This window comes from Andrena cerasifolii, chromosome 3 (assembly GCF_050908995.1).
Source record: "Andrena cerasifolii isolate SP2316 chromosome 3, iyAndCera1_principal, whole genome shotgun sequence".
Classification (NCBI taxonomy): Eukaryota; Metazoa; Arthropoda; class Insecta; order Hymenoptera; family Andrenidae; genus Andrena; species Andrena cerasifolii.
Genome location: NC_135120.1, coordinates 6390807 through 6406139, shown reverse-complemented (window position 1 = coordinate 6406139; position 15333 = coordinate 6390807). Strand labels below are relative to the sequence as shown.

At 39.9% G+C, this 15333-nt stretch overlaps 1 protein-coding gene across 4 annotated transcripts in view; it reads left to right on the top strand.

The window, feature by feature from the left end:
* Nucleotides 1-15333, top strand: part of LOC143366975 (uncharacterized) — a 238064-nt gene that overhangs the window by 118338 nt on the left and 104393 nt on the right. For all 4 annotated transcript variants that reach the window (XM_076808506.1, XM_076808505.1, XM_076808504.1 and 1 more), the window contains exons 3-4: nucleotides 7380-7567; nucleotides 10308-11397. In XM_076808506.1, coding sequence (XP_076664621.1) covers nucleotides 7380-7567; nucleotides 10308-11397 — 1278 coding nt within the window. The remainder of the gene's footprint in view (nucleotides 1-7379; nucleotides 7568-10307; nucleotides 11398-15333) is intronic.

The following is a 15333-nucleotide window of genomic DNA, read 5'->3' as shown; positions in this document are numbered from 1 at the left end:
AGGCACAATTCTACTAGTTTCAAAGGGATTTTCTACTAAGTATTTTCTATTTTTCTGCAAGATCGGTTAATCCTCATTTCTACAAACAGACCTTACCTCCTAATAACACCGACCTTCTCCACATACAAGACAGGGTCTTCTACGTGCCTTTACTTGATGAGTTTACTGATATGGTAGGTAGACCAAAGGAGATGTGTACTTCTCTGATCTTACTCCATCTCTATTTTCTCTCTGCGTATTCTACTTTCGCAATCTCCTATCTAGTTTTCAAAAGTAAGACCAGTTTGCCAGTTCAGCTTCAAACAGAAACTACTGAAATCTTAACCCCCCCACCCGTTTAGTTTCGTGTACTGAATTCACTCTTGAAATAATGCTAATATTTCATTAATCAAGCTAATAAATTTTCTACTCTTCACTTGCAATAATACAATTGAAGATTAACCCTTCATGGACACACCTATTTTTCGATTAACTTTGACATACTGGGTGGCTCACACCCAGCGCAATTTTCGAACGACTGCCATTACCATCTAAAGAATCCAATCGTTATGAAAAAAATCATGGGTCAATTTCAAGGTCTCTAGAATGTATTGCAATAGTTTTTTATTACAAATTTTATTACCGTTTTTGTAAAAAAAGTTATATTACCATATGTCCAGAAAGAAACAAAGAAAATCTTCAAAAGATTGCAACATTTACAAATGTAAATATTAGAAGCTAAAAATCTACGGAGTTCTTGTGTTATATTTTTGTAGATCCATAAACATTAAATGAACTCAGGAATTGTACGGATTTATACGGATGTCAGTTTTTTATTTATTTGGTTTTGTATTATAGATAGAGTATAATTTATTTTGTTATATTTTTGTAATTCGATAATTATTTAAAAAAACTGAAATTTTTTAAAATAAGTATACAAATATGTATTTTCAATTTTATTTATATTTTATTTGTGAACATTCGAAAACCGGTTCAATCTCCTCTTTTTTTTGGTAATAGTGGAATTCGAAAACGGTTTTTTTCAAAAAGTGGTTTTGTATAAACCCTACTTTACATACACAATCCACGCACCCCATTCTTTCAGAAAATTAGATTTTCCGAAGTTTCTAAAGCACTGACAGACCCCTTAATCTGAATGAAATAGGAAGGGGCAAGAAAAGGGAGGTTTCTCGCGTTCCCCATTCTCGGTAACAAGTACCTTGGTGGCGACTTCAATGAACTACGATCGAGCGGTCGCGTCGGCGTCACCACGGAATCGTCATTAAACCGCAACTTTGACTTGGAGCTGACCCCCAGGCTACCGAGGATCAAACGAGCGGTTTCCTCAAGTACGGGGAATCGATAATTGCGCGGCGCGCGAAATAAGGGTTGTCGCGTTACACACCCCAACTTTCTAATTGGTGTAACATAAGCGGATCGCGCTCGCGGAGACACGAAGTTACACGTGCCCGTGCACGGGCTGCCGAACGTCCGTCTCAATTACTCCGTAGCGCGAATTGTAATTATTAAAATGGCGTGGTAAATGGTCCAGCTTTAAGTCCAGTGAAATTAAACGGAAATATACCCAATCTACGGACTAAATCCCAGCAAGCTACATTTTAGTATGGACCTTTATTTGGTCGTTTTAAACAATATGTCAAAGGTCCCCATCGATTCGACCGCCGCTAAAAATTTTACAGAGGGTTGAAAAAAAAACTGTTTTTCACGAATATCTCGTTATCCAGCAGTTTTACAACAAAAATAGTTATTATACAATTTATAGCCTAGGAAATTCTCTACAAAAAAGATTCTATAAGTTTTTTTCGTAGGTGTAACCATTTTCGTGTATGTCGGGTTACTAAGTTTCAACCCCCATACTTCTGACAAAGGAAGATCCCGAACCCTGAATTTCAAAAAATTATGAAACTTTGCAAATATGTAGGGGATATCTTGCTGAGTACAACGGAATTTTTTTTGCTGCCCAAATTCACTCCAAGAGGGTGCAATTGACCCCCTAATTTTGTAATATTTTGTATTATTACTCGCGAACTGTAGGAGATAGAATAAAAGTGTTGAGGAAAAAGTTACTTCTTTTAATTAGGACTGTCATTTGATAATTTATAGTTCTTACAGTTCTTACGGTTCGCGAGTTGTAACACAAAATCGAAAAAACGGATTTTCAGGGGTCAATTGCACCCTCGTGGAGTGTATTTGGGCAGCAAAAAAATTGCGTTGTACTCAGTAGGACACCTCCTCCATATTTGCAAAGTTTCATAATTTTTGGAATTTCCGGGTTCGGGATCTTCCCTTGTCAAAAGTGTGAGGGTTGAAACTTGGTAACCCGACATACATGAAAATGGTCACCCCTACGAAAAAAACTCATAGGACCTTTTTTGTAGAGAATTTCCTAAGCTATAAATTTGGTAATAACTATTTTCGTCGTAAAGCTGCTAGCTAACGAGATATTCGCGAACTACCCACACCAAAATTTAGCATGCTGGCATTTATTCCGAAGACAGATCCTAATTTCACTGGACTATTAACGGCGAAACGTTCCGCCTCTCGACGTCGTTTTACAATCGGCGACAACGCTACTAATAGAGGAATCCCGATATTCTGTGGTATTCCCACTCGAAAGTTGTTGCACTCTCTAACTCAGTCCGGGGCAAAATTTTCCCTCGATCGTCAATGTTTGGAATTTGGATAGTTGGGATACCGGTGGACTCGTCGGAAATATTCTGAGGTTCGTTGCTCGTCGTTGATACATACAATCAATCGTACCTACTTGTACCAAATGCAGTGGGCTCGAAGTGAACGGTTGACCTGAAACAATATTCTACTGTGAATATATATAAATACACTAATTGCAAGGCTAAAAAGTATTTGATCATTTGTTATTGTATGTATCTTTCTCCATATTTGTGTGGCACAATTTCGATATTCTTTACTCCATTACAATCGCTTCCTTCTATACTTTTACTGTGAACTTTTATGAATTATTGTACAAGTTGATTTTCTTTGTTTCCATTGGAACTTTCCAATATTTTTTCTAGCAATGGATATTTTTAGGACTCCTAAAAAATTAAAGATTTTCACAATGTTTTTACATTATTCATTTTCATGCAGTTTAAAAGTCGCGTAGCATCTCTTCAGTGACTATCTAAAGCCGCGGACAGACTTGAGCACGAATAAATTTGAAAATCGCGAAATTCCCGAAATCAGAGATTTTCGACCTTATTCTGCGATATTTAAGCGTTTATAGCTCAGAGCAACGTCAACCGATTTTGATGAAATTTTAGGCACGTATATAACATACTTAAACCTACAGACGGATTTTTTGAATTTTCATTACAGGCTCATAAAAAAAAAGTTTAAAACAACCTTTACTACTTTTTTTTTTGCTATTCCGACCAAGTGCTTTTTTTCAGAACGAGGAATCACGTCACCTAGCAAACTAATCCTTCTAGCTTCACAAAAAAACTCAAGTCGTTTGGATTAATTTTAAAAAAGTTATGCGATTTTAAAGGGAGCCCGAATACTTTTGCACGCAACTCACACATGAACCTTTAAGGGGTGTTTTCTCTCTGAAGAACCGAAAATGGGCGCGAACGAAAATTTTCCCGATACTTCTACTGAGGTCCTCTACAGACCTGCACAGTTGAAAAAAAACAATCGGAATGTTCGGGTAACCGAACTTCCCTTGTTAACATGTCCCGGAACGACGTCTACACTTGCATGCTCATTCGGCCTCGGCTTACCTCGTCCTTGTTCGTGCTCAAGTCTGTACGCCACCTTATATTTCCATTCATACGTGCAATCACTCCATGACGGTTTGAAGGAGGGACCTGGAACACTTCACTTAGTATATAGCATTCCATCTAAGAGTAGACCTGACCCACTTGACTTAATACATAGCATTCCACCTAAGAGTAAACCTGACACACGCGATTGGTCCTATCTCCTTCCCGGCCGGTTTCCTACCAATCAACAGTATATCCCTGCGTGGAACGAGTCTGCTCTTAAATGAAATGCAGTCTAGCATAAAAATAGTACTACAAATCAGAATTATAAAAGCTCTGGAACCGTAAACTATTAGAATCCACGCGAACGTTTCAACTGAATTTTTTAACCGTTCCATCTTAAACTTACAAGGAGAGGTACTCAGGTGTCCGCCTCCGATTGCTTTGGTTTTTGGATATGTTTTAGAGGATCGAAAAATAAGAAACAGGTGTGTTTTTATTTTGGCCTGTTTGCATGTTGGGTGGTGGAACCACCCGTCAAAGTCATAAAGGTGAAATCAGACGGCTCGTGGATCGGCGATCTACTAGCCCGGGCTAGGCGAGCCGAGCCAGTTCGCGGAGCTACGAGCCCTCTGATTAGTCATGGCTTGTCGAGTCGGGCTAGCCAAGCCGACTTGACGAGCTAGACGAGGCGAGCCTGCTCGCGGAGCCATGAGCCGTCGAATTTCACTTTAAGATCTTCAGCTGTTCGTCTCCGATTGCTTTGGCCAAAAATCAGAGCAATTGGGGGCGGGCACCACCTGTTCTCATGAAACTTGGGGGACAAGGACATTATCCATGCAGCAGGTTATGACGCAAATTAAAGAGTGTAGCCGGATAAGCATAGTGAAAAGTGCCCCAAACCAAATTGAACTTTGTTTACGGCAATCGATAGGTTCCTCTAAGAAAACTATTTCTGCCAAGTTTCAACCCGATACCCCTACTACTAGGGTAGTTACAGGATGAAATGTAATTTACAGTTTAAGCTCCATTACTTTTGCTCTATCGAATAGAAACTTATACAAAAAATCAGAGGCCTTCTGCCCATTGATACGCGTGTCTGTGAATTTTTTCAGAATTTTCAGTGGCAAAACCGAATTTTAAAAAATTCAAGAATATTAAAAATCACGATTTCGAAGTAAAAATTTCAAATTACAACATTTATATTTTTACAGTTTTGGCATCTTTGTATGGTCATTGATGTCTAATTTTTTCAGATTTTTCGAAAGGGTGGAACGTAGTTGCAAAATTCAAAAACTGATATTTCTTATCTTCCTGTACGCAAAGCTGTGGCATACTCGTACGACGAATATATTTTTTTCATTAAACGGGTGTTACATGCAATTCTAAATACATTATCATGCTTTAAATGAGTCAATGCTATTAATCTGATAGCATTTTACCGTTGTCAGTACATAATAAGTGTCACCTCGATCGTTCTTGGTAGATTCTTGAATTCCCTTCCTGCAAGTAATATCATATAATAGGTTTTCATTATCAGATACTACTGAATTCATTAAATAAGTTACTGAATTCTAGTCAATGAGTTTTACCTTCGATAATTTCGATTTGAAGCGCAATTAAAGCGATGTTTGTAATTTAATGTTCGTCGCTGTCATCATTTATTACAGGATTTATCTGTTCGGTACTAAATATTTTGCTAAGTATCTCTGCGGGCCTTATAATTTGTGCAAGATACCGAGCATGCGATAAATAATATATTATCGCTGCTACATGCGAACAGCATCCAATAGTACGGCTCCCATTTGCGTACTCACAGAAATGACGCTTGATTCCAGAGCAAGAACGGTCGCGGTGAGACTTATTACATACTGACATCACTTATACACGCAATTAGGTAAAATTTCACCCTTGTCAACGGTAAAATGCTATCAGATTAATTGCACTGACTCATTTAAAACATATGAAAGTATTTAGAATTACATATAACACGTATGGAAGGTAAGAAATATCAGTTTTTGATTTTTGCAACTGCGTTCCACCCTTTCGAAAAATCTGAAAAAATTAGACATCAATGACCATACAAAGACGCCAAAACTGTAAAAATATAAATGTTGTAATTTGAAATTTTTACTTTGAAAAAATCATTTTTAATATTTTTTAATTTTTTAAAATTCGGTTTTGCCACTGAAAATTCTGAAAAAATTCACAGTTACGTGTGTCAACGGGCAGAAGGCCTCTGATTTTTTGTATAAGTTTCTATTCAATGGAACAAAAATAATGGAGCTTAAACTGTAAATTACGTTTCACCCTGTGACTACCCTAGTAGTAGGGGTATCGGGTTGAAACTTGGCAGAAATAGTTTTCTTAGAGGAACCTATCGATTGCGGCAAACAAAGTTCAATTATGTTTGGGGCACTTTTCACTATGCTTATCCGGCTACACCGTTTATATCAGTTTTATTCAACACAACTTTGTACCGCTTATGAATTTTGAAGGGTGGTTTCACCCCTTAAACACGCAAATGGGGCGAAATAAGAAGGCACGTATTTCTTATTTTTCGGTCCTTTAAAACATATCCAAAAACGAACACCTGAAAAATCTTATAACTTTGAGGGATGGTTTCATCCCCTAAATATGAAAACAGACCGCTATAAAAAACACGTATATCTTATTTTTCGGTCTTCTAAAACATATCCAAAAACCAAAGCAATCGGAGACGAACACCTGAAATATCTTATAACATTTAGGAATGGTTTCATCCCCTAAATATGAAAACAGACCGCTATAAAAAAACACGTATATCTTATTTTTCGGTCTTCTAAAACATATCCAAAAACCAAAGCAATCGGAGACGAACACCTGAAAATCTTATAACTTGGAGGGGTGGTTTCATCCCCTAAATATGAAAACAGGCCGCTATAAAAAACACGTATATCTTATTTCTCGGTCCTCTAAAACATATCTAAAAATCAAAGCAATCGGAGGCGGACACCTGCAATACTCTCCTTGCTAATGAACCTTGAATTTCAAATGCTTTTAAATTATTATCAAGGGAAGTTATTAAAGTTTATAATTAATATTTCCTGCTTATTAAATAACTGTCCCTCTGGTGTGTAATTTGTTCACTGGACCAATCCTCGCCCAGAGACGTCGACCGTGTATTTAAAAATGCCATAAGCTGACGTAACTCGTTTCGGGCTAACATAACATTCTTCGTTTGTACAAATAAAGTCCTGAAAGTGTGTCGATGTAACGGGAGATATTTCCAAATGGCGAACTATATAACTCGCCTGCTCCAGTTCACAGGCTAACTTATATCTACGCGATCGAACCGATTCCCACGGAAAAGAAAGCTCGGCAATTTACAGTTAGAGCACGGTCGTCACGAGCTTTAAGTTGATCGACTTACCGAGGGAACCGGTGCTCTATGAGCGCGGCGAACGTTCACCCGCCCCTGCAAGAACTTTGTAGAAGCTGCCTTTCATGGCGGATTTTTTAACGCGGGGGATGGGGATCTCTGAGAGCCGAGGGTAATTTAAAGAGGCACACGATGTTATACATGCTGAAAGGAGGAATGTTGGAGCTACGGAGTATAGTCTTTCTATTTTGCCCGGAGAGAAAAGAAAAAGAAAAACGGTTGGTTGTGTTATCCATTAGCTGGGATGCGTCTCTCGAGGGTAAAAAGGCGCTCGATGAGAACGAGAGGTCCCCGTCGTCTCGCAACGCGGCAGAGGTGTCGGAGACGGAAGCGGAAACGGCGCCTCGGGCTGACGGAAATAGGGACAAGGTCCTCGTTCCACCAGAAGCTGTATCCAACTCATCCCTTCGGTCGGGCTTGAATGTCAGTAAGTAAAAACATTTGCTCTTCAAGTGTAGACCAAAATGATCACCGATAGCACTGCGCAGTCAGAGTTCTTGACACTTCAAGTGGCGCAAGCTTCCGCAAAGTACTGTAGGAATGTTAGGTGATCAGGGCATGAGTATACACTCGTGGAAAAGTAAAAAGCTTATTTATTACAAAGAACAGGTTCAGGCGACGATGCACAGTGGTCCCAAATCGCCAAAAGCTGGCCCAAATTCAATTTTCGAAGTATATAGCAGCTTTTTGCTATTATAGCAGATTTGTTGTATATATGTGAGTGCGTCAAATACCGCTTGAATTTGTTAAATATATTGATTGGTTATTGATATATAGGCTGTCGAAGTTGGCGAAATTTCATGCTCCTTAATGTCTTGAAAATGGGGGCATGTTTAATGCGTCAGAGAAAGTTTATCTGAAAAGATCAATATGTGAAACAGTTTACCATTAAAGTAGGTGTTATAAACATAAACTTTCCACAGAGACAAAGTAAAATATCTATGAATTTATCCTTGTAATTCCCTTCTCAATGTGTCATAAATCTAAGTCGTGTTTTAATAAAATGGAAGGAAAACAAAGATGAGTGTCACCGAGTGTCATGCTGTAACAAGCTTCTTGATATAAAGTATCATGTCAAGTATGATGTCCAATTGAGAATAGTTGCGGACATTTGCGGTTTTTTAAGATATTTAAAATTAAAGATGAAAATAACACTTTTGCGATTAGCCAAATAGGAAGCTTGTTTATTAATATTGTGGGTTTATTTAGTGAGAAAGATATGTATATTTTAATGGGTAAGAGTATATAAAAATGGTGTACAGGATACAGTCTATCGTCTTGCTATTTTACGCAACGCAGAACCGAACAACTCTCCGACCTCGCCTTTCCGCCGACTGCCCGCTCCGTAGCTGTGATGCCAGATCGGGGACGGATTCCCTCGAGAATTTCCCCCACCTCGCGAATACTACGCCGGAGCAGCGTGTCCGTGAGCTCGGTGCTTCGGAGTCTAACTCACGAATACGCAGTTCCGGCGTAGTGTGCGCGAGGTGGGGGAAATTCTCGAGGGAACCCGTCCCCGATCTGGCATCACAGCTCCGTAGTCCTCTCCGCTCGCCGCCTAGCAACACATCGCTGGCAACGTCGCGCCATCGCAACCGCGTGTCTGGCAACGCCGTGCCTGCCTCACCGCGAGCCTACTACAATATGTTGCTCAGTCTTTTCAATTGTTTGGTACTTACTGCGACACTAATTATGTCAGCAAGTGTCAGAAACTCATATTACACGGTGCATATCCTCAGAATTTTATAAAATGGATGGTATCAGTTTTCTTGGCTGCAGGTTCGCTTACACGTTGGTACTGAAGCCTCCCCTACGATGGAAAATCGCGTTTCACGTATCACACTTTTATACAGAGTCTACTTTTCATATTCAGTTATTGCACGATTAAAAAAAAAGTCAGATTTCTGTGCATTATTGTGCAAGGAGTGGCGAACATGCATATGGAGATTTTATTTATGAGGTGCATGTGTGATAACTTCTTTGGCAGCAGTGCTACATTAAATTTTAAAAGCATTTTGCATTTATGGATTCTCTGCGATGTTCCAGTTCAATGAGTACCCAGCTTCTGAGCATTTACTTCTGCCGTTTGATGTAGATTTAAATGCGACGATTGACTGCAACTCTATGGTCACCCAAAACAGGGTTAACGTTCAGTCGAGGTATCGCCATACTCAAATTTGCAAAGAAACGTCTAAGTACTTAGTTACGTACACCTTCTTCATAAACAGTGTAAGTGTTTCTTAGGTCTTCCATTGCATTATTGCCTTACAGGGGAAGTTCGGCAACTGGAAAATTAAAAAAAAATCTGAAACTTTGCAGAAACGTAGATCAACTGATGCTAATAACATAACTATTTCTTGATTCGGCAATAAAACGGTCCTAATAGTGAAAACACCCCCTCGGAAAAATTGAGAGTTTGCAGATTTCCATGAATATCTGCGAAACTGTAAAAGATATCAACAAGAAGTTCAATTCAAAGTTTTACGGTTTTGTATGTCCTATAAACCGGCCCAAAAGAATTTGCAAAAATCATTATTTGTATTAAAATTTATCCCCAACACCCTTTTTTCCGACAATCATTTATCACCATATTGTAGGATATCGAAAACTATAAAACTTTGAATTGAACTTTTTTTCGATATCTTTTACGGCTTCGCAAATATTCACGATAATATGAAAACTCTCCATTTCGTTGAGGGGGTGTTTTCCCCTTTAAGACCGTTTTATTTACACTTGAGCTACATTTCTACAAAGTTTCAGATTTTTTTAATTTTCGAGTTGCCAAACTTCCCGTGTTAGTTGAACTCAAATAAAATTCAGTGTATGACATGTAAAATGTTCCTTATCAAGCTTGAACTGCTACACCTAGATTTAAATGTAGCCATTTCCTTGGCGTTACTTTTGTACCCCGATACTAATGAAATTTCCTTGCATTTGTAGCAGGCAAGCAATGCCTACTTAAACAAAACGTTTGCACTTACCTAATATACATATTTATAAACCCTTGACAAAGTGATAATTACTTCCCTGCAATTGATCCTCAAGCCACCCCGACTGACCTGAAACTCAAAACATCGGTAGTCATAAAGGTCCAGGGAGATATACTAGTAGTCGCCGATGTTCATCAATTTGCGTGAGTACGTTTCGTGTGGAATTAATTGTTTCAGCGGCAACATCGGTCACTCGTCGAAAGGGAAACGGCGGGGACAGGGCGAGGAAGAAACGGCGCAGAGGGAAGGAGTCCAAAGTCTCAGACGTGGACCGTCAACGCGAAATCATGGATGACGTGCGCGCGAACGAGATCAGGGGGAAAAGGGGCGGCCAGTCGAAGAAGTCGAAAGACTCTCCAGCGAGAAGGTACCGCGCGGAGCGACGGAGGAGGCGGAAGAACCGCGAGCGAAAACGGGGAAGGAAGAAGTCGAGACAGAACGAGGACAGAGCCGACAGGCGCAGGACCACTAAGTTCAAGAGACGGATGAACGATGCGCCAGCTGCGTTACTTCTCGGCAAGTTGGATGGCCGTACCGTCGAGGACAGCGCTCCCAACTACGATTTTTCAAACGTGACATGGAGGGACAACCAGACTCTTTCGAACGCTTCCGACCCAGATGCTCTGAACATCACTTCGCCATCCAATCTTCAAGATCAATTAACCACCGAGGGCAGCAAGCGATCGACGCAGACCACCTCGCGTTACAGGAGCTACGAGGACACGGTTGAGAGGGAGTTTTCCAAGCAGCTCGAGAGGGAGATCTCGCGGACGCAAATGGAGGATCCAGCGAGCCTGGAGAACCGCATTCTGGGCAGCTCGTTGGCGAGACCGTCGTACAGGAACGGCGAACGCAGGGAAGAGAGACCAAACAATCCGGGCGAGCCCAAGTTCAGCAGCTCCAGGTACGATGCGGAGAAGATGCTGGGCTACTCGAGAACGGAGGAGGATCTGCCTATTCTAGACCTGGAGAACGAAGTGCTGGCAAGGAGGCTGAAGGATTACAACGCTTACATGACGTCGAGCTTGAAATTATCCATGCTACCGCGACGCGATGAAATTGAGCGACGGAAATCCGGCGGATCTCATCTTCATGGTAAACCCATCATCGACGGGACGGAGTTCGAAAGGTTGGACGGAAAGAAGAACACGGAGATGCAGGGCACCACCGCGGCGTACGACGACGATACCAAGGGAGATTTATCATGCATAAACGGGACTTTCCTACCGGCACCCCTCGCGCGGCATGCACTGATCAAATATGTAAAGTAAGTGGCTTTTAGTATGAATAATTCAGCTCATCTCGAAACGGCGCTGAGTAGGGTGGATTTACTCGGAGCGATTTACCTTGTAACGATGGATTCTCGGCGAGCTTAGGAAGTTGCCCCGTGCATTATGTTTCTGCATGAAGCGGAGAAATGGGCTAGGGGTTGATAGAATTCAGGTGTGAATCCCTTGCCTGTCACGTCTGAATCAGCGTGATACGTTATTCATCTGTGTCGCTGGAGAATTTGTTTACTTAGTTTCATGCAGTGGCGGATTTAACAGGGCGGCCGATGAGAAACTGCCGCCTGGGCCCCCGCCCAGAAGGCCCACCAAGGCCCCATTTTTAAAAAAATTATAATTTTATCCAAACTATATTTTTTCTGTACTAGTACAATAAGACCGTTTTTAGTAAATTAACTCTACATTTTCCTGAAAAATGGGCCCCTTCAGAAGGCCCCCTAGGGCCCCATCCTTAAAAAGAAATCGATTTTATCCAAACTATATTTTATTTCAGTACTACTATCCTTAGCCCGCTTAATTAAACTACCTCTTCATTTTCCTGAAAAAATGGGCCCCTCAGAACGTTTCCCACCTGGGCCTTTTTTCTTAAATCCGCCACTGGTTTCATGTTTAAGGGAATAATTATTAAGTTTCGATGCTTGTACAACGAGGGTGTAGGTGTATGGCTCAAGATGGGTCAATATGCCTGTCTTTTTAATTAAATCATTTTTAATTATTCTGTTGTTCCTTAAGTACTATTGTCGAGGATATTCATCTGGCCGTTTTACTGGACCTCCAGCTATTTTATTGCACCTATACTTTTATTTATAAAAGTACTTTATATATTTGTAACTACTATATTCTTATTTGTTTTTTTTTCTGTTTCGAATGTGGATTCAGAGTAAACTTGACTTTCAAAAATTGGAATCCTGTACTTTTTGTTCGTATTTTATTCGATAGAAAGCAAATGAATTTGAAGATCGAATATGACTTTGAGAATATATAATGAAAACATAATATGACCTTGGGGTAGCCCTTCGAGTGAAATGTTTCATATCAACGTGTGAATTATTTGCAATCGCCGCTAGTCTCGCAGTGTCCATTTAGTAATTTTCGGATTTTCTATTTGACAATGTGGTTTCCCTTTTAAATTTAATGTTTCACGTAGACTGTTAATACAATCACTGCGGAGTGAATTGATTGCCTCTAAACTGATGGTTATTACTTATTAATTATTAGAAATGATAAGTTATAGTCTGATTTTCGAGAGTTGAGACCTGAGGCGGGTCCCTCGGACGGAGCGTGGTTTAAGGAGGAACCAATGCTACGCTACGGATTGCGTGCGGCGTTGCTACCATTGGTCCCTCCTTAAACCACGTTCCGTCCGAGGGACCCGCCTCAGGTCTCAACTCTCGAAAATCAGACTATAGTAAATTGGTTGTCATTACCTCAGTACAGTTTTGTCCCGTTATGAGGACGATGCTCGGGGGACAAGTCGTTGCCTTAACGAAACGGTGTGCATTTTTCAGTAAAACGATGTCGCCGCTATCTCGAACAAAAATGGCTTGTCGCTGTCGAGGGTCCTCTCTCTCAATTCTCAGTCTCTCACACTTGTCGAGATGACTACAAAAGAAGTAGCAGGGATAGAAATGTATCCTTAACGGAACAGAGGACTCGTCCTTGTAACAAGGCACTACCGTACATATGTATATCAAAAAGATGAAAAGAAATAATAATGTTTCTAAATTGTGACGATTATGATATCATAAAATAATCGTGTTACGTCGCAGGCATAATAAAGGAGTCACAAGGAGAGGTTCCCAGGTGTCTGCCTCCGATTGCTTTGGTTTTTGGATATGCTTTAGGACCGAAAAGTAAGATATATGTGTTTTTTTTTATAGCGGTCCGTTTTCATATTTAGGGGGTGAAACCACCCCTCATAATTCATAAGGGGTACAAAGTTGTGTTGAATGAAACTTGATATAAATGTCATTTTGGGTATTAGGGGGTATACTACCCAAGAGGTGGTTCACCCCTCATTGTCAAGTAGCGATGGGAGGCCATAGAACCACTAATGTGTCATCCTAATATTTAATTATGTCTAAGGTTTTTTTTAAGAATTTTATGATTTTTTTCAAGTCTCTTAAATGCGCAGTTAACCGATTACGGGTAGTTTACCCCCTAATAACGGTGGTTGACGACAAGGACATTATCCATACAGCAGGTTATGACGAAAATTAAATTTATATGAGTTTTATTCAACACAAGTTTGTACCCCTTATGATTTTTGAGGGGTGGATTCACCCCTTAAACACGCAAATGGGGCGAAATAAGAAGGCGCGTACTTCTTATTTTTCGGTCCTTTAAAACATATCCAGAAACCAAAGCAATCGGAGACGAACACCTGAAAAATCTTATAACATTTAGGGATGGTTTCATCCCCTAAATATGAAAATAGACCTCTATAAAAAAAACGTATATCTTATTTTTCGGTTCTTTAAAACATATCCAAAAACCAAAGCAATCGGAGACGAACACCTGAAAATCTTATAACTTTGAGGGGTGGTTTCATCCCCTAAATATGAAAACAGACCGCTATAAAAAAAACACGTATATCTTATTTTTCAGTCTTCTAAAACATATCCAAAAACCAAAGCAATCGGAGGCGGACACCTGGGAACCTCCCCTTGTCATTTACACTCATTAATAATAAGCAGCTTTAATTTTCAGTATTTGTTGTGAATATAAACTAAACATAATGTGACTGCCTCCGTTTCAGTACAAGCAATAATTATCCCTAAAAAATTTCCACGGTCATATTATACACACAATATTGAATATAATTATTCTTTCTTATCTAACAAAATGTTATTATATGAAAAAATATAAAGGTTACTTTTAATCACTTGCATTCTACATGAAAAGTAGAAAGCTTTTCTCTACATAGGTATTTAATATCTCGCGAAGTCACTAGCTTAACTGCTACTCAGGACGATAATTGACTTACTACGTACTTAAGGGCTGCAGTCATTTTCGCAAATGCGAATGAAATTGAAACATTACCATAATGTCTTGCATTTGATTCCACTCAGATTCGAGCAAAGTGTTGTCGACGTCGTTTAAAGAAAGGAAACGACTCAAAGAAGGGTGCAATCACCCAGTTAGCTCTATTGTGGTACGCGTGCAGAATTCCCAGGACTCAGCAAAGCAATGTCCGTTTCTCTTCGAGGGACCCGCTGAAACGTCCATAATTACTGTTCGCATTCGTCGGTTCCGTTCAGAGCTTCCTTGAACAGTAGCGAAAGATCCCTTTCAAAGCTCACCCTCCGTCTGTTCTTTAACAGAGCACATGCCTGTGTACTGCGAGGAACGTGTTGCTCTATCGCCGCTTGAAATTTCCTCTTTTCGTTAGAAAACTGAATTACTGGGGAAACTTCGCGGCGGGATTGTCCGGGAACTAGGAAAGTTTCGGATCGAGAAGCTTGAACTTTTCAATGCTTCGACGTGGTGGAATTACCTCCGAGTGCTATAAAGCATAAAAAGATTGAAAGGCCAAGGGATTGGAGCCCAACAATAAAGAAATCCTTACTGGGACAAGTTTTCAATCAAAGAAATGGAGAACGTCGAAACGTTAGCGCGTAAAGGATACTAGAAACGAAATTACAGAAAGAGAAATGATAGTGGCGTCAACTGTTACCTGTCGATAGCGAAATCCTTCTATTGTTCTCGTGGTTAAGTGTTACTTACTATAGAATTTATATTCATAAACACGGATGATATTCAGCATTAGGGGTTTGGTGTCTTCGCTCTGTTAATTATTTATTCGATCCTTCAAATAAGGTTAGGGTAGAATATTTTTAGCTACAATTTTTTCTATAATTTTTAAAATCTTTATTTCTGGCTTCTTTTTGGGTTTTCTTTCTGGGTTTTTACTTTTT